Consider the following 18,417-nt stretch of genomic DNA (forward strand, 5'->3'; position numbering starts at 1 on the left):
TTCTGATCCTACCCTCCTCTCCAAACTACATTCCCTGCCGAACAGCTGGCCCACACTGCCTATAACGAAGGTTTTCCTGTTTATCACACCTTATCTGACAGAGTAACAGGCACTATTTAATGCTATGATGATATATACAGTGTTATGCACTACTTAATGCTACCCATTGGGGAAAAAACATTAAGACAGAAGCAGTGCAAACTTCCTCACCAAGGAGGATCTGGTGAGAGAGAGGATTACATCCCTGCCAATTCAGTCTTTGGCCTCTCTTCCCCAACTGCTAAGAAACGCTCATTTTAACTTATGCCTACAGGAGGCTCTACTAAATCCGCTACATAATTGCAAATAGGCAGCCAAATGCTATTGTGGGAGAAACAAACATGTCATTGACTGCACAATGAAATACATCACCAAGTCGGACTTTTAAATACTTTCAATTTCCAGTCAACTCTGCAAGACTGAAACAAAAGGGTCCTATGGTCTGGATAACTTAGTATCATTACGAAATTGTCATTTAATGTTAATACCTAGCACTTGTATACTACTTTTTATTTCTAGAGAGCATAATGGCAATTTATTTAACCAGTAAATGCTAAGAATGACTAACATCTCATCAAATAATATCTCCAACACTGAAGCAACGCTAAGCAATGAAAGGTTAAACTTAGCTTACTTCAATGCTGCAACTCTCCTTACAATATGCCAGTATCTGTTAAAAATCTCTTCCATTCACAGCTGGACAATGAATCAGAACTATATTACCCAAACATGTTTTTAAATTAAATTATGGACAGACTGTTTTTTAAAATCAGTTACCTTTGAGTTAAAGGTAAAATATATTGAAAACCTATAAAATACTTTCCACCTTTCCCTTTTCTATTTCTATTTTCCCTTTTCTATTAAGACTAGCAGGTTTGGTTTGGTTGGGGTTTTTTATTTTCTTCAACACTCTCTGGTATCTTTTCTTGGGACTCCCCCCCTCCAGACAAATAAGAACTTAATAGTCCAAAACATGCTAGTGTACTGCCAGCTAAATGGCTAGGCTAGTTTTCTGGCTGGGCAACTCTTCAAGAATTGTTTTCTCTACTACATGAAAGAGTTATTTATCACAGAAGGCAATACAGTCAGAAGACAACGTGAGGGACTCATGCTAAAAAGAAAGGCAGCATCAAATCAAAGACTGGCCCTCAGAGCTCATGTCACTTTTCAAACCATTTCTGCCTGAAGTGCTATAGCATTCCTCTAACAGGAGGAGTAAATTACCAGCCACTGTAATTTTGGCTGCTTGCTTTTTCTCTTTCTTTTCCTCCCCGAATTTCCAAAGCCTGCAAGGTTTTAATTATGCATTATACCCAAACAACACCACAGCATTGTGCTACGGCAATTTCTTGTTTGTGGGAGTTGTCTTCCAGCCGTATCATTTAGCTTTTGGGATTTCTATTGGAGCCAAGCAAGCCGGGGAGGGAGCGGAGCTGAGCGACAATGGGAATATCCGGCTCTGCCTCCCGCTGGAAAAAACAGCGACAACAGAAGGGGAAGGGAAGATTCCCTGACACTGGATGACAACTGTCCTATTTTGGGGAGCTCAGGAAGAGGGAAGCCAGCCTAACAGCTCCAGCGGGTGACTTTTCCGTGAAAACTTCCCAAGCTATCCAGCGAGCCGCAGAGAGGAGTCCCGCCGCTCCTCGCCCCTCACCGCCAACCTCCCCAGCGCCCGCTGCCCCTCGCCCCTCACCGTCAACCTCCCCAGCGCCCGCTGCCCCTCGCCCCTCACCGTCAACCTCCCCAGCGCCCGCTGCCCCTCGCCCCTCACCGTCAACCTCCCCAGCGCCCGCCGCCCCTCCCTCGGTCCCGGCTAAGCCACCTCACAGCGGCCACCCCGTCCCCCACGCCCGGCCACCCCCTCGCAGCCGCCCCGTAACTGCCCCGTCCCCGCTCCGCTCCCCCAAAACGCGCCCCGCCGCACCTTTTGCTCAGAGGCCGGACCCGCACGGCCACCTTGACGTTAGCCATGGCTCGGCTCACGCCCAGCAGCCGCGGCCGCCCGCGCCCCGGCCCCGCATCACGCCCCCGCCGCGGCGCCTCAGCGCCCGGGGAGGGGAGGAGAGGAAAGGGCGGGAAGGGGAGGGCCGGGGCCGGGCCCAGGCCCAGGCCCAGGCAGCCCCCGCGGGCGGGGAAGGGACGCCGCCCCCTCCCCACCACGGCTGAGAGGAGGGGTTTCGGGAAAACTCTTCCCCAGAGCAGCGGCGCGGCGGCCTCCCCAGCACCCCAGCCGGGTTTTTCCGCCTCAGACAGGTCCGCCCGGGAGAGCGGGACCTCCGGACCAAGAGACGGTGGTTTCACTCCCCCGGCAGCACCTCCAAATTCTCATTTGCGGCAGCGTAACTACCCGGATTTTAGTGAAGAGGTGAACGCCGACAGCCCGACGAGGTGGGTGCTGCCACGGAGACGCTCGCTGGGGACTCCCCCAGAAACACCGATTTGTTTCAGAAGTCAAGAACTGCCAGTCTAACCCCGCGTACGTCTGGTCACGTTTCACCTCCTAGTAACGCCCGGGCAATCAGAAAAACAGCACTGTTTAAAGCGCAGAGCACTCCACGTTTAACTAATTCGACAGTAATTTAAGGAAGGCAAGCATCCCTTCCTTACTAGCGCCAAAGGAAAGCTCTCAAGTGTTCTAAACTCCTTTGAAAACCTCCAATCTTTACGTGGGTTGTATTGATGGTGTCAAAGAAAATTTTGAAACTTCCAAAGAACTGTAATTGAAATCAATGTCAGACTGTTGCATTGATAAAAGTTTTGCACTTACAGCAATCTAAAAACCACGAAAAAGTTTTTTAAAAAATTGCTTTTAGAATATTGTCCCTGTCAGCTACTGACATCACTGTGAAGACGTGAGAGCAAGTAGCATTAGCATAAACAAGGTCCCAGGCTCAAGAGACAACTCCCCTTCGGTTTTTGCCAGTGTTGTTACTCATTTTTAACTGGACTTTTTCTGGTTTTGCTTTTCAAAGTGTGAGAAGGTCTGAGCTATATCTGAATATTGTATAGGAATGTTTTACAGACCATTTAAACAACTTCTGTTTAAATTACCTTTTAACTGTACTATTTATTTGTACTTTAGGTATAGTTCTCCTCATGAGACAATTTGCCTGAAGCTCCAGAAACGTTAAATCTAAATGAAAGAGATACCACAATACGGAAGCCTTCCAGAGTGAAGTATGGGAAGGATCCTTTGGACCAAACACTTCTCCCAATTCATGACCCACCACAGAGATACTAAAATGAATACCTACGAGCTCTGAATCACTGTTTACTTCGATGGACTTATCCCTTTAATCATGCTAAAGAATGAATTGGTACATCAATGGCAAATGGTATTAGCTAAACTCTACCAATAATGGATACAGCAAAAGAAAAAAATATGCTCAACTCTGGCATATGGCAGAAACACTTATTTGTCTTCACTTCAAGGAATTATAATGAACAAACTAACTAGAAATGTTTTCATCCTACTTCTGAAAGCATTAAATTACAACAGCTTTGATTTGCCTGACCTAAATCATCCCTGTAAGACAATGAGAGAAAGGTTAAGCCTATGATAGATGCACAGGACGACAATTCAAGTCTGGATTCTGTTTCTTCCTATTTCACAGAACGTGCAAAGCATTTTCAGTAAAAATGCCAGCTCCTCTGCAATTGTGTGGAAGACCTGTGTTTCCACATCCGAAATGACGGCAACATGGGACTTTGGACTAAAATCCTGCAATGACATATAGCAAGTGTTCACACAAAGATCCCATTAAAGCTTATGGGACTCAAATGCCAGTTTATATTCTCAGATCCTACCTATTGACATTCTGCTTATTACAAATTGTTTCTCAACAGCAGCAGAGAGGAACATCAGCTACGCTTACATAGTATACTAGGGACTGGTTAAGCTATACACCTTGTCATCACACCCAGCAAATCATGTAGTCTACAAAGATTAAAATGGGATTCTCAGAAAATCTCAAACATAGAGTAGATCAATTACAAGTAAGTCAGATCAGAGTGTGCTCCACAAAGAACCAAAGATTTCTTCCTTAAGTTTTTTTTGCAATAATCAGAAAAACTACAGTGAAATTTGTGTGGTACTGAGCCACCTAGTGGTTATTTTCAAAAAATAAAGGGCTTTTATTTTCAGAAATGGAAATCAACAGGTCAGATGTATGAAGAATTCAGGTAACATAAATGATGCAACGGTAGAAAGGAATACATCCACACCACTTCGAGCTTGCTCTGTATCCTGAATACAAAACTGGACATCTTCCAAAGACAACCAACTATCCTGGTTTATAGACATCCTGCCAGGGACATTTTACCAACAAGCCTTTTCACGACATAAAAGTTGCTAAGTTTGCAAACTGTAACAATCAATGCTTTTGCTAAATTGTCAGTCATGCTCATGGAACAAAAGTTTTTTCTTCTAAGGGGGGCACTGAAAATAAGGCAAGCAACAGTTAAGGAGAGACTGAAGAATATATTTATCACTATCATAGAAGTGTGGTTTGCAAATCCATAGACTTGCCATGTATCACCGAGTCCATTCCTTGCTTTCCCACAAAACCACATCATAGCCATAATAAAACTGTAACTTTTAAACTAGTTAAATTCCTTGTTTGGAACTCCTATGGAAGAATAAGCTGGTACCTAAGACTTTCCACTGTTCTTTTAATTATAGGATTTTATAACAAAATAAAAAGCAAGAAACTGAGCTTTTGAAATCTAGTGCTTTTATTAAAGTTTTATAGTGACATACAAAATACAGTGTATTATCAAGATGCTTACAAAAATGAAGAGAAACACTATACCAAGTGCATAAGAAATATCAAAACAAGTTTGCATTGAAGATAGAGGCTCCAGGGGAATCTTGTCCAACTATTTCAAAAAGGAACGCTGTAACAGTCTTCTCGGTAGTCTGTCTTCCTATGAGCCACTGCTCATTGTCCTTTTTTCTTTTTTTTTTTTTTTCCTTAAATAGTGGGAGATCTGTTACATAAGAACAGAAATATAACCTACAAAGTCCCTGTTGGATTAAAGCACAACTATGTTGTAGCTTTCACAGAAGACCACAAAAAGGTAGTTCTTTGAATAGCCATCCTATCTGAGGAAAATTATTTGTTAGGTTAAAGATAAGTCAAAGTCCAATTCAGCAGTACTGCAGATGCTGTCAGAATACAGTTTTTGCTGTTCTCTCCATTTCAATATTTGCTCTGCCAGCTCCTCCAACTCCATCATGAGCACCTCTGTTTTTGTCAAAGCAGTGTCCTGAAGCAGAAAAGAGTTGAATTTCATCTCTATACAACCTGTCAATCTAGCAGGACATAAAAATAACCTAAACGACCAAACAGCATTGAATTCTTAATGCTGAAGGAGACTGAAGACTCAGTTCTTTTGCTACTCACCATATTCTTCATGGTGTTCGGTATCTGAGGGATGCTTCTTACGGCCTGCAAATGGCTTTCAAGCTTCTCAATGAAAGTCACAGCCTCAGTCAACAACTCTACTACATACCTGTAACCAAGAATGAGCCCCCTACTCAAAAGTTGTGCAAAACAATGAGGATTTAATACTTCCAAGCTCTTATTTCTTTCCCCTATGGGTTTTCTTAGTCCTCTTCTCCAGTTTTATGCAAGTTCCTAACCACCCAGTTAATTTCTCTGCAATTACACTTATGACTCTCAGCAACAAGCAGGGCAGGAATTACAGAAGTGAACATGCACTTCTTCAGTAACTGGACTAGATTTTTAGACCATGAGAAGAAGGACTATATTTTATAAACATGTACCGTGCATGTCTGGGAATCATTCACACACTTATTCTGATCCAAGTCACAGTGGAAGGAAGACACCAAATGCTAAAGTTAACAATTCCTACCTATGGAGAAGCATAATGAATCAAGCAGTTAACACACCTGTTTAAAACAATACATCACAAATTGTTCTGTAATCTTCAGAAGACTGACAACCTAAGCAAATATTCGTAAAAATATGTATCACTATCTATGAGTTTCGCAATGAGTAAACTACTAGCTTTTAGCTGAGGTTCTGCTACCATTTTTTATTTCTATTCTTATCAATGGAAAAGTGAATGAAAGCATGCCATTTTTTCTGCCTATTAGTTCAAATTAATTTGGATTGATGCAAACAAAGAACAATTATTTTCCATATGCCTACTTGTGGAAAGTAGCCTCAATAGGCAGGCTCTCTTGACATCTGGGCTTTATCAACCTCTTTCTAAGAGCCCTCTTCTCTTTCAGTATGGCTTCCAAGTGTCTGTTCATATCTTGCAAAATCTCGCATTTTTTGCCTATAAAATAAAATTGCAAAGTTGAACCTGTTGTCCTACCAAAACAAGAGCAAAATTTCTTCTGGAGAAAGACAGAAAGAAAAAGTCTGATCTATTACACTGGACAGTTTACACCCAGGAAAGATATCATTAATCAGAATGACTTTTGTTGGCTTGTATAGGACTTAACAACAGCACGCGCCTCAAAGTCATAATACCTACTTTTTAGAGATACAGCTGTGTTAATTGTTTTACTTTGTCTATAGTTTTAAGTAAACTCTTTGAGATGAAACCGACTTCTTAAACTATACCATAGCACTGAAGTATTACAATGTACTTCATTAGCCTAACACAGTAGTAGCAAGCTAGAATGTTTTTAAGCACCCATGAAATCGTAGTGGGAAAAGTATGAAATAATAAAGAAATGAACACATATGCTCCCAAAATACTAAAATAAAAATCCAAGTAATTTTAGGGGCATATAGATGCAGCAGAAATACATTGAGTTACTGGAAAAGCAGCAAAGTAGCACACAGGCCAAGGGAAGCAAATCAGGTTACTGATGATCTCAGAACTGATACTCCACTGACCCTGGGGAGCTGACCACACACACAACTTTTTTGGAGAATGAGTTACGCATGGAGCTTCTACTGACACAGCAGAAGGGTGCAAGTTCAAATAGTATGGAAACATTCTTTAGGGACTAATAAAACACCTGCCATCTCTAACAAGCTATCCAGTGGAGACAGCTGCAATAACTTCTAGAAGTGTTACATACTCAGACGAAACATTAATCTGCTGATGAAGTCATTTAACACTCTTGTTTTTTCTAAGGTACAACTGCACTTACCTAAGTAAAAAGGGTGCGCAATGTCTGCTGTCTCCTTCTCCAGCTGCAGAATTTCAGTTTTCAGTTTCTTCTGCAACAATAATAACATCAAATGAAATGTGTTTTTAACATACTTATCCAGATATTGTTGACTCTCTTGGGGTGGGGGAGGAAGTAGAAAGGGAGAAAACGGGAGCATGGGGGAGAGCATGTGTGTGAAAGAGTGAACATTTGCATGAGAGCATGTTACCATGCTCTCTGGAGTGTTTCTACTACTAGGTGGGGCTTTTTTGGTCAATAGGAAGAGACTGTTTTAAAAAAAAAAACAAACCTAAACAATTTAGTGATTTATTGGGAATTTGTGCTGGAAAAGACAGGTCCTGCAATTCATTCCTAAACCACAGAAACTTACATCTCCTACAAAGCAGTTTCATAGTCTATGTTCTACTAAAGAACCTCTCACAGCCCCAAGCTTCCTCTTTCTGGCAAAGATTGGTTTGTGTTGTGTTGGGTTTTTTTAGCTGTGGGAGAAGCGCTCCCAAGTGAAACTCCTAGCTTTAATTCTTTTCAATGATAAACCAGCACAAGAGCAGCAGATATCTTCCTGTGGCTGAAAGACTTGTGGTTGTTTTGTCTAGATAAGAGAAGACTGAGGAAAGCACAGAAGAGGATGACACATCAGTCTCTCAGGACACACAGAGAACTGTTGCTTTGCTTTTCTTGATCACTGAGGAGAGGACAAAAATAGACTTGCTTCACTGATAGCACCTTGAACATTTGTCAGAGAGAGTACTTTGTACATGAAACCTTCCAGCATAGGAGGCTAAATAGCCACCTTACTGGGAGCTGAAAACTGTTCGTTCGTTCTGCCTGTCAATACAGGATGATGCCAGCTGTTTAACTCATTCTCCCAAAAAGTAAATAGTGAATTTGTCACACTGCTTTGCAGTAAGGCTTTGTAGCTGCCAGAGCCCACACTGTGTAACTTCATAAACACAGTTTTTGTACCAGCAAGCAAATGCTCAGAAGTCATCATCATAAAATACAAACCAACAGCAGTTCAAGCAGTAGGAAATAACTGCGATTACCTCTTGCTAACCAACAAAAGGGTCCAGGTGCCTATAAAGAAACATTTTTGTGAATTACAGTCAACTACAAATTCTTATTTGTTCTTCAGTTTCTTCAGAGAACTTCAGGTAACACCTGAAAGATACAGGTTGCTGCATCTTTCCAGTTATACCAAAACCTTTTGTTTCATAATTTTGTTCTTTTCTTTATGACAACTCAGTCCACTGGGGAAAAAAGTGCCAACTGTTACACAGCTAAACTGTTAAAAAACCCGCAAAACATGAAACAACAGCACATGGCAGTCCAATACCTCAACAGGTGTCATGCATTATCTCTAAGTATTGAAGTGGTAAGTGTACACTGACAACAGTAAAGGCTGTACCTCGTTGATTTCAGCTTGAATGTTTGCCATTTTTTCCATCTCTGAGAATTTCACAAAGCATGGGGCTTTTCTACAGGTTAAATCCAATGTCTCCTGTGAAAGGAAAACAATGGGAAAAAATGCAGTCAGCAGCAAGAACGTATCAGGCAAATTCTCACGATTAGCTATTAATAGTCTAAAGTTACTGTTAATCTCTTGCACAATGCGATACAGTAAATTTCATCGGAAAAACTCGTAAAACACGTGCATTATCTGGGGAAAATGAACACGAGTGAAAATAAAATTTCATAAACGGCAGTATGAGCGCACTCCCAAGGATACTGGCTTGCATGCCGCTGGAACGCACTACAGGGCATAAGAAGCCCCTCACGTCCACGCTCCAGAAAAATACACACCAGGAGGTACAGGTATGCCTAGTAAGGAAAGCTGCCATCAGCCAAAAACGAAGGACGTCCCACAACGAAAGGAAAAACTTCTCTGCCTTTCAAACGAACACGCCCTTACGCAAACAGCAACACGGTTCAGCGCTTTCAACGCAATCTTACTTCAAGAGACGGAGGAGTAAGGCACCGAAGCGCAGGTTCGCCAACCTGACGGTGGAGCCTGAGGCACTGCTGCACCCACGAAAGCCCGGCGGCAGAAGGCAGGCGGGACACGCGGGCTCCAAGGACGGGCACAGAGGGAAGAGGAGAGCTGCGGCACAGCACCTGAGCCGCGGCTTCTCCAAACCTTTACCGCAGGTAGTATTTTTTTCTTGTTACGCGACTCCGATCCCCGCGGCCGCCAGCTTGCGCGGTCCCCTCCGGGCCCGTTACCTGAGTCACGGCGCCGGCCGCCAGGCACCGCGCCAGCAGGGTGGCCGCCGCCGGGGGCTGCCCCGCTCCCCAGGGACGGCGGGCGGCCTGGCCGCCGCTCCACGCCTCGCCGCCGCCGCCCCACGCCTCGCTGCCACTGCTCCACTCCTCATCGCCGCCGCTCCACTCCTCATCGCCGCTCCACTCCTCACCACCGCCGCCGCTCCGCTCCTCGCCGCCCTTGGCGCCTCGCCGCGGGCTCAGCCCCAGCGTCCTCCTCACGGACCCGGCCGCGCCGCCCGGCCTGGGTCTACCGGCCGCGCCGCCCGGCCTGGGTCTACCGGCCGCCACGGCCGGTGACGCGAAGCTGCGACGCTCCGCCATGCTGGGTGTCCCGGAAGCTCGGGAAGATGGCGGCATCCGTGGCCGGCGGGCAGCCGCCATGTCGAGTGTGACAGGAAAGGGGAAAGGGGGGGGGGAGGAGACAGTCGTCCGGTTCCGGGGGAGCCGGTGAGCGATTTGGGAGCGTCGGTTCGCGAAGGGCGGAGGCGGAGCGCGGGGGAGGGGGCGGGGGGCTCCGCCGACGGCGCCTGTACAGGTGGGTTGGGCCGGGGCTGCCTGCGGTGGCGGGGGGCGAGGGCCGAGGGCCAAAGCCAAGCGGCCCCGGTGGCGCCGGAGCAGCCCGGGGCGGGGTTGAGGCGGGGGGAGCGGGGCCTGCGGCGGGTCATGGCTGGCTTCGCCCCTTGCCGAGGGTCCCGCTGAGCCGCTTCTGGCCGTCGCGGCAGGGAGTGCTGCTTCTCTGGGGCTCCTGGTCCCGGCCGTCTACGTGCTGCGTTGGGCGTTATTCCCGGCTACAAACCTGACAGTAATCCTTCGGCCTGTAGCCCGGCGTAGTTTGTCCTGGGATTAAACCCTGCTGGAGTTACGGGAGGCGGTTGCCGTGTGTCTGCGTCTGAAGTCACAGCGAAGGAGTCAAGTCTCTGAATGAAACAAACGTTTCCAAAAAAAAGCAAATAAAACTGTAGTACAGCAGGTCAGTGCTGGGAGATGCCGCTGAAATCACGGCCGGTCTCCATGGGGAATCTCCTTACGCTACTGGGCCCTGACAGAGGCGAAATGTGGGAAGTATGCAATTTTTCCACTTAGTCTTAACAGCAGTTTTTGCATCATTTCAATATTCAAACTGCTGTAATGAAGGCATCTTAGAGCTAGGTAAATCTTTTAAGTTCTACATTTTAGTTATGAGGGAGATGAAAATGCAGCAGTGAAACGCTTCAGTATGTTGAAATGCTTGTAGTGCTGAAGACAGTGCTCATAAAATGACTTTTTACATTTGCTTTATCACAGAGATTTTGCAGTTCTCTAGCGCAGAGTAACCGAGAGAAACTGGTTGAGACTATCACTCAAGCACTGTACGCTTGACAGAGAACTGTTAGGATGGGAAATAGTGCATTAAAAGCCCACCTGGAGACAGCACAGAAAACTGGTGTGTTTCAGCTAACTGGAAAGGGACTTACAGAGGTAATGTAACTGTAGCAGAAATGTGGCTGTTTGTGTGCGTGACTGACACTTTTGGAAATTCCTACCTCATTGTCACAATGCACTGCATACATGTATTTCTCATAAATAGCGACATTAGTTCAAGAATATTTTCTTTTCCTTTGTGCAGAGCAGATTTGTGCTTGCACTATCTTCTGATTGAGGATTGATTTATCTGACAGGGCACTTGTGTGCTTATGAGCTTATGCTTTAGAGTGCATGTATGTTCAAGAAGTACTAGTTATGATGTTGTGCTTTTTAAAAAAAGGGCTGTAAACTTGAGGGAAAAAAATGTAAATTTTATAACCGTATCGTTACCTAGAAAGATACTCCACAATTTGCCGCATATAGATACTTATGCTGTATTTAATTGTAGTTATATGCATAGTCCGTACAGGCTGTTCACTGGGCTGCAAGCATGTTGAAGTTTATTATATCAGAAATTGTCTTGACTTTGACTCAACTGCAGAAAACCACAGAATGTCCTGGAACCATAAGTCGAGTAACAATTCACAGGATAGCCAAAATAACTCTATATTGCAGTAATTTTCCAAGACTTTTCTGAAGTATCTTCTTCCACTATCCTACCTTCTCTCTTCCCTTTTCCTCTGCCAAACCAAAGGAGAATCAAAACCACTGGCCTATTGACCAGTACTTGCTGATGGTGATTGTTAGGTTTTTCTTTTTTTCAGCTCAGTGCCAAGTCCAGATTAAAGTACTACAGGATGTAAATAAGGAAAATGGTTTACATAATTATTTAAAAAAGAAAGCAATAGAAAAATTTCCCAGTCCTACTCTGCTAAAATATAGAGTTGTTAACTAGCTGTAGAATATTTTTTTAATGACAGGCATGTTTAAGAGAAACACACAAGAAGACTAAAACATAAATGAGCTTGTGTCATGATATACTTACTTCTCCCTTTTTAATTTAAATTCTTTGGACTAAAAACGACTCTTCCTAGATGTTAGACTGTCTCCTTTATATCCCTTTTCCCTTCCTCAGATGAAAAAATATTTTAAAAAATATGTATTAAGCAAATTTGCCAACTTAGTTGCACACTGTGGTGACTGGGCATTGTGATACATATGACAGTATGTAATAGCAATACAAATTTCAATTTTAAGCTGTGTAACTTGAACATTTGAAGTTGTAGCAACTGTTTAAATGCTGTATCTTTTTTTCTTCCCCGTAGTTTCCTGAAGATCTGCAGAAGCTAGTAAGCAACTTAAGGACAATAGACTTGTCGAACAACAAAATAGAGCTCTTGCCGCCACTCATTGGAAGATTTTCCATTTTGAAGAGCCTTGTTCTAAACAACAACAAACTGAGTATGCCTGCTAATTAATATCTCCACAGATTTAAAAAATAATAACCTGACTTTTCTGATCAGAAACTAAATTAAATGATTTAACTCTCACAGGATGTAAATGGGGAGTTTAGTCACCTAAGCTGAAACCTTTGGAATTCATGTACAGGAAAAAAACCCCAAACCCATAAATTCTTCAAAACTAGTTGCCAACTTAGTTGTATTATCAGTTTTACAATGACATGTAAGTACTTAAAACCGTAATGTTTCTGTGCTCTGACTTGTCTGATCTCAAGGTTTAACAGTGTCAGATGGTTTAGTACTTGCATAGAGAACAGGGGAAGATGATGATGAAGATCTGTAGAAAATATTGCTGGCCATTCAATGGTTGTTACTGTTTCTGTTGGACAAACGTCCAAATTTATGGAAAAATTAGGACGAGGTGAAGAAACTAACTTTTTTATGTGTTAATTGTGTATTATCTGCCTTTCTGAAAAACAAATGTAATTTACAAACATCTTTGACTCTATAGTGCAACTCAGGAGTGCTACAGGTTATACACGTGTAGGTAGAATGCGGGATGAATGAATGCCAGCAGAGCTTACCTGGTGAGGCTTAAATGCTGGTATGATATGGTATGAATTACCTGAGAACTTAAGTTTGAGTAAATACCTTTAAAGGGCTGCAGCAGACCTGAAGCTGTGAATTGCGTGGTACTTCAAATGTCATAGAATACATTGGCAAAGTGGTTAGTAAGGAGTATAAGTGATTGGCTAAAATCCTCTCAGAGTAGTGTCTTCAGCCTGTGATTTGAAGGTCTGCTTTGTCTGCAGATTATTTTTAAGATATTTATGAAAGATGGTTAAAAAGCACGTGTTGTCACTGGGCTTAAGTTTCTGTGCAGGGATCTGTGCCTTCATCGGAAAATGGGGAGGAATCCTGTGAGAAATTACTGTAATATAGCACTGTTTTCTGTGCAGAAGGTTACTTGAATTAAATGGGTATGAATGTTTACTGTTCTTTAAGTCATCTCTTTGTTCTGTCATTTATTTCTAGCTGCTTTACCTGAGGAGCTGTGTAAACTGAAAAAACTGGAAACACTACACTTGAATGGCAATCACTTGAGGCAGCTACCATCTGCATTTGGACAACTTTCAGCTCTCAAAACCTTGAGCCTTTCTGGGAACCAGCTTCGGACTGTGCCTACACAACTCTGTGGTCTTCGCCACTTGGATGTGGTAGATCTTTCCAAAAACCAGATCCAAAATGTGCCCGACACTGTGGGAGAATTGCAGGCTATCGAACTAAATTTGAATCAGAATCAGGTCTGGTAACTGAGATATTATGGGCATGTAGATTTAGGGCATGGTTTATCTTGGACTTAGTGCATCCACAGAACATACATAATCTGAGACCATCAAAACTTTATAGCTAAAAGACATCTCCTGGACACAACAGAAATGAGGGATCATAACTAGAATTTAGGTACTGATACAGCCAACTGCCTGATTTGACTAACTAACAAATCCTCAATTTAGTCACACAGAAATTATTTGAACAGTTCTTGAGTAGGAATCTGAAAAATAGATGTGTAGATTGCCTGTCATCATGGAAGAAAAAAAAGTTACTTGGATTTTTGATCATTATTATTGCTGCTTACGCATTGTTGTTAAGTAGTTACTGTTAATGTAGTTTATATTTACAACATGGTAATTGTCCGTGTTAGTCTGAAACAAATCCCTTTAATCATGGATCACTAACTTTTAATCCAATTTCTCTTTGTTTTTTTTTTTATTTCTACCAGATTTCACAGATCTCAGTGCAGATCTCCCACTGTCCACGCCTCAAAGTCTTGCGTTTAGAAGAAAACTGTCTAGAACTCAGCATGCTTCCTCAAAGTATCCTCAGTGATTCCCAGATCTCACTGCTTGCAGTAGAAGGCAACCTCTTTGAAATCAAGAAACTCAGAGAACTGGAAGGTTATGACAAGGTTTATGTCTTTTTTCTTTTATTTTGGTCATCTTTAAAAAAGAAGCTTCTGGTGAAGTCCTTACCCAGTACTTCCTCAGAGTAGTAAGCTTGTATGCTGGTGAATAAAAGCACAAACAGTCTATTGGTATTGTCACTGGTACTGGATTTGTAACTAACCTCTGAAAAGAATTTAAAGAGTTCTTCAAAGATTAACTTTCTCATAGGATTCAGGATCAGTATTCTTTTGAAGTTCAGTATCTTTTGAAGGGTAGCTAATGATAACCGGTGTGTGTCTTCACTTTGGGACAAAAAATAATGGATGCTTCCTATTATGTAGCATTCTTAACTGTTTAATGTTAGTTCATCCTTAACACTTGAGATTTGACTGTTCAGCACTGTGAGGACTTTTTCTAGAACATTGATCTGAATTACAGCAGATGGCAGAAATTTTTTTTGGAGGGGTTGTTTGTTTAAAATTAAAGCTCTAATGGTTATGTCTGGAAATGAAAATATGCTTTAGATGGAGAGCTCTTGAGTCTGAGAACAGAAGCTTAGCTGCTTTCAATAGTAATGAATCTTGTATTAATTCCTGAATCTTAGATTTTTTTTGTTTTCTTTGTAGTACATGGAACGATTTACAGCTACAAAGAAGAAGTTTGCATGATCATTGTTCTGACCCTGTGTATTCCCAGTAAGAAGAGTTAGTGACTGAAGCACCTGCTTCACTGACTTAAACCAAGACTGATGGAGATGATCAGAGTACTCCTCCTCTAGTAGTCTGATATGGTCTGTTAAGGCCACATTGAATAAACTTGAACTAGAGAACGTGGGTATTGACCTGATGAACATGCCCAGGGGCCAGTTTTGATTTTTGTGCCACTATAGCTTTTAACACAACACATGTTATCCTTTGTCAGGGCTTGTTCTTTCACAGAGAAAGGGAATGAGCATTTCAAAGTTGCCAGCTGCCTTTTGTCAGGAAGCTGGCTATTGATTTTTAGAGGATTATTTCTTCTGGAAACATTTTTCCATGATAGCACATGGAAGTTCTACCACCAAAGCAGATTTGAAACATTGTATGTCTTGCAGTAAGCACTATTCCACAGAGAAGAACTTTTACAGATGAGGTTTTAGTTTATAACCTGTGTAAGTTTTTTATGAAGCACAAATAGCTGTGGCTAAGTTAAGTGTTTTATTAACTGCTTCTGGTAAACAAATCATGGTTTGAGCATCCTTCATTTACATTTTACTGTACGGGCTTTCTTTTCCAATAAGCAAGAATTGCACTACAGTCCACTTCTGCTTGAGCTGTATCAAATAAAAATGAGGTTCACCTTCAGTGTATTCAGTAAAAATGTATATTGCTGGAAAATATAATATCCTTGCACTGATTCCTTGTGTACAGAGCAATGCTGAAAGTTTTAGTCGTCAGCCTACTGCTGCTGCCTTATTACCAAAAGCACCTAGAAAGAACTAAAAATGTATGCAATTATGTAACTTAAACTGAAAAGGAAAATGTACTTCTTTATTTTAGTAAATAATTTTCAAAAAATCAGTTCAAGTTTATTTTGGTGTAACTGCTGCTGTTGTCACTTTAACAAGTAGTACTAAGCTACTGCTGAAAGCCATCACTCAAGCACTTGGTTCCATCAGTTGTTGGCAACAGCTATACTTCTACTGCTTTGAGAATGCAGAGGATTTGAGTATGTCAACACTGTAGTAGCAATTCAGCTAATAGGTACTGCACTCTCAAAACAGTGAAGTAGGAGCTGTACTAAATACAGTTCTTCACAAAATAAGCATAGATGCATCTATTCCTAACGAGACTGTCTTACATTAACTACTGTTCCATACTTAAGCTTTCCTGCATGAGACAAGAAAGGCATTCGGACAGCAAACTCCTTAAAGTTGCTGGTGTAATCATTAAACCTCCTCAACATCTCATGCCATCTGCAGTTAAGAAAAATAAAGTGACCTCTGTGCCAATCTTTTTCCTCAATGTAACAACTATAATTAAGATTAGTGATAAGTGGTTCTTTTATAAGATGCTCAGACGAGGTATCTAGTTCTCTGACCCTGTTGCTGTCTTTCTTCAATTCTTGCATAGTAATACCTATTATAAGAGTGTTTTAGGGAACATCAGCTCCTTATTCAAAGAATGGATGTGATGCATCATTAAACAGGGAACCAGTTTTACTTAAGAACCCCCATTCCAGGTGTTACTTCACAGAAAAACTACTAGCTTCCTCTAAGTGGCTGACAGCAGACAATGTTTACAAGGCTACTTCGTTTTGCAAGACATAACTAGGGAAGTGCTTTAAGAACACAACCTGCATGTTACCATAATGCAAGGCCCTGTATAGTCAGAAATCTATGCAGCTTCATAGTAATAAACTCCACAGATTATGACAGGCAAATCCAGCAGTGAATAGTTTAAAGCACCAGGCTTGTTTTAAATTTTAGCTCCTTCCACCCAATACCTAAATCCCATTTGAAGTATTAGCTTTTTTTTCCTCTAGATTTGCCATGCATGAGACATCCACACAACAAACCCCTACAGTTAGCAGATTCCCCCCTTTGAACTCACCAACTCTGACAACTAGAAAGGAGTGGTCTATCATCAATATGTACATACTTGGCAATATTGTGTTATGGTGGGTTTTTTTTTTTTTGTTGGTTTTTTTTAAGTGGAAATACCTGTGGTCAGACATGCTGCTTCTCTCATTTAAACATTTGTTTATCAGGATTCTTTTGTCTATTCAAAGATGCGTAAGAAGAAAGGGTGGATCAGAACATTTAAAAATGATGCAGTTAACATTGCTATAAAAAAAAATAATCTTAACTTTCTCAAATACTTCCAAAAGTAGTAAGTCAACATTTCTCTTATGTGATCACTAGTACACTTAGAAACCTCTCAATTACTCATTGTTAGGCTCCTTTGCTACCTTGGAGTTATAACAGCTATCAAAAATTTTTTTTAAAGGGGGACAACACCATACAAAATACTGAATGGTGCCAAGTTAGTCCTGGATTAACCAAATGTGTTCCAGAAGACTATTCCTGTTTCAATTAAAAAAACAAACAAACAGACACACACACTGGCTGATGTCCTCACATGTTTTAGCTCACAGCAATAAATAACTGTGACTAAGTCACTTAGTAGAACACTGTTCTGTACATTTCAGCACTGTATGTAATCTGTTCAGAGTTTTACATTGGGAGTTTCAGTTTTCCCTTCTCACCACACCCCCTCTACAAGTGACACTATAAACCAATTTTATTTCCATGCACAACTACACTTGCAGCTTTTTAGTTTTGGAATTATTGAGGTAGAAAATGTTACCCTAGTTAACAACATAAACCATTCATGTATTTTTTTTTTTCAGATCTTTATCACTTGCTCTCAATTTTCCATTGCAGTAAGATACACTTTTCATCCATCTATTCAATCAACATTTAGATAGTGCATTGCTGTTTCAAGTGCAGCAAAGATGAATTAGGAACTGCAAGTCACTGCATTGTGTAAACAGCAAATTGTTTCACCACAGAGCCTTCACAGAGGAAACTTCTGCAAGTCGCTGCACAAGCAGCATGTGCTGCAGTTCATACTATAGCTACCCCTGTGTTAAGAGGTTTAACTCATCTTTCATCAAGGAGTAGGCTAGCTTGCATTTACCAATTACCATCATTTAAGTGTATCCATGGGACACATGCTGCATGCTCAGAATAGTTACATATGTGGGCTGTCCCTAATTTTTTTTTTCCTAGTTACTGGTAGAAATATACTATATGAGAAGTACTTCTTCCAAGCCACTCCCAGATACACTATTCTCTCTTACAGCTCAAAACCACTGCAAGTCAACACAAGTCTGTCTTCCCCCCAAGCATTCTGGGAATCTCAGGCTGTACTATCAGAGAAAATACAATTTAAATTGCCTCAAGTGAATTGCATTGGCAGTAGGGTAAAATACTAGATTTCCCCTACTGGACTAAGTATTTGCTAGGCATCTGTTACCAATACTTGACTGGAAAGGTTTTGGTTGTTTGGTTTTTTTTTTTTTTTTCTTTTCATTTAGTTCCTTTGCCATCCTGAAGTGTAGTTCCCATGTCAACATTGCAGTCTTTCAAAGAAGAGATGGACACATTTCATAGGTTGAAGTTAGGTGATGTTGATTATGCAAGGATGAAAACTTGAGT

At 41.8% G+C, this 18,417-nt stretch overlaps 3 protein-coding genes across 8 annotated transcripts in view; 1 reads left to right on the forward strand and 2 right to left on the reverse strand.

Moving 5' to 3' along the window:
- Positions 1-2,079, reverse strand: part of STARD9 (StAR related lipid transfer domain containing 9) — a 118,896-nt gene extending 116,817 nt beyond the window's left edge. For both annotated transcript variants that reach the window (XM_069784355.1, XM_069784354.1), the window contains exon 1: positions 1,967-2,079. In XM_069784355.1, coding sequence (XP_069640456.1) covers positions 1,967-2,013 — 47 coding nt within the window. In that variant the 5' untranslated portion in view covers positions 2,014-2,079. The remainder of the gene's footprint in view (positions 1-1,966) is intronic.
- Positions 2,080-4,758: 2,679 nt separating this feature from the next.
- HAUS2 (HAUS augmin like complex subunit 2) lies at positions 4,759-9,875 on the reverse strand. Of its 2 annotated transcripts, XM_069784360.1 has the most exons (7): positions 9,577-9,875; positions 9,425-9,534; positions 8,610-8,702; positions 7,181-7,250; positions 6,219-6,351; positions 5,448-5,556; positions 4,759-5,310 (listed from the first exon to the last, which is right to left on the reverse strand). In XM_069784360.1, exons 1-7 carry the CDS (start codon positions 9,845-9,847, stop codon positions 5,164-5,166), a joined length of 933 nt encoding a protein of 310 aa, XP_069640461.1. In that variant the 5' UTR covers positions 9,848-9,875; the 3' UTR covers positions 4,759-5,163. The 2 variants fall into 2 exon arrangements, with proteins under 2 accessions (XP_069640461.1, XP_069640460.1); XM_069784359.1 differs by having other exon boundaries at positions 9,425-9,875.
- On the forward strand, positions 9,134-15,775 carry LRRC57 (leucine rich repeat containing 57). Of its 4 annotated transcripts, none has more exons than XM_069784362.1 (6): positions 9,134-9,349; positions 10,751-10,924; positions 12,136-12,271; positions 13,306-13,574; positions 14,054-14,239; positions 14,843-15,775. In XM_069784362.1, the coding sequence occupies exons 2-6, from the start codon at positions 10,841-10,843 to the stop codon at positions 14,882-14,884; spliced, it is 717 nt and encodes a 238-aa protein (XP_069640463.1). In that variant the 5' UTR covers positions 9,134-9,349; positions 10,751-10,840; the 3' UTR covers positions 14,885-15,775. The 4 variants fall into 4 exon arrangements, with proteins under 4 accessions (XP_069640463.1, XP_069640462.1, XP_069640464.1 ...); XM_069784361.1 differs by lacking the exon at positions 9,134-9,349 and adding an exon at positions 9,876-10,001; XM_069784363.1 differs by lacking the exon at positions 9,134-9,349 and adding an exon at positions 9,892-9,913.
- Positions 15,776-18,417: the final 2,642 nt, after the last annotated feature.

This window comes from Haliaeetus albicilla, chromosome 5 (assembly GCF_947461875.1).
Source record: "Haliaeetus albicilla chromosome 5, bHalAlb1.1, whole genome shotgun sequence".
NCBI classification, from domain to species: Eukaryota; Metazoa; Chordata; class Aves; order Accipitriformes; family Accipitridae; genus Haliaeetus; species Haliaeetus albicilla.

Bases quoted from the DNA above. Each gene is read 5' to 3' on its own strand.
- HAUS2 (XM_069784359.1), bottom strand. From the start codon at position 9,847: ATGGCGGCTGCCCGCCGGCCACGGATGCCGCCATCTTCCCGAGCTTCC. The intron at 8,703-9,424 runs GTAACGGGCCCG...TTCCTTTCACAG, and splicing joins CGGCCGGCGCCGTGACTCAG to GAGACATTGGATTTAACCTG. The intron at 7,251-8,609 runs GTACAGCCTTTA...TTATTGTTGCAG, and splicing joins TTCAAGCTGAAATCAACGAG to AAGAAACTGAAAACTGAAAT.
- LRRC57 (XM_069784362.1), top strand. From the start codon at position 10,841: ATGGGAAATAGTGCATTAAAAGCCCACCTGGAGACAGCACAGAAAACT. The intron at 13,575-14,053 runs GTCTGGTAACTG...TATTTCTACCAG, and splicing joins TAAATTTGAATCAGAATCAG to ATTTCACAGATCTCAGTGCA. The intron at 14,240-14,842 runs GTTTATGTCTTT...TTTTCTTTGTAG, and splicing joins AACTGGAAGGTTATGACAAG to TACATGGAACGATTTACAGC.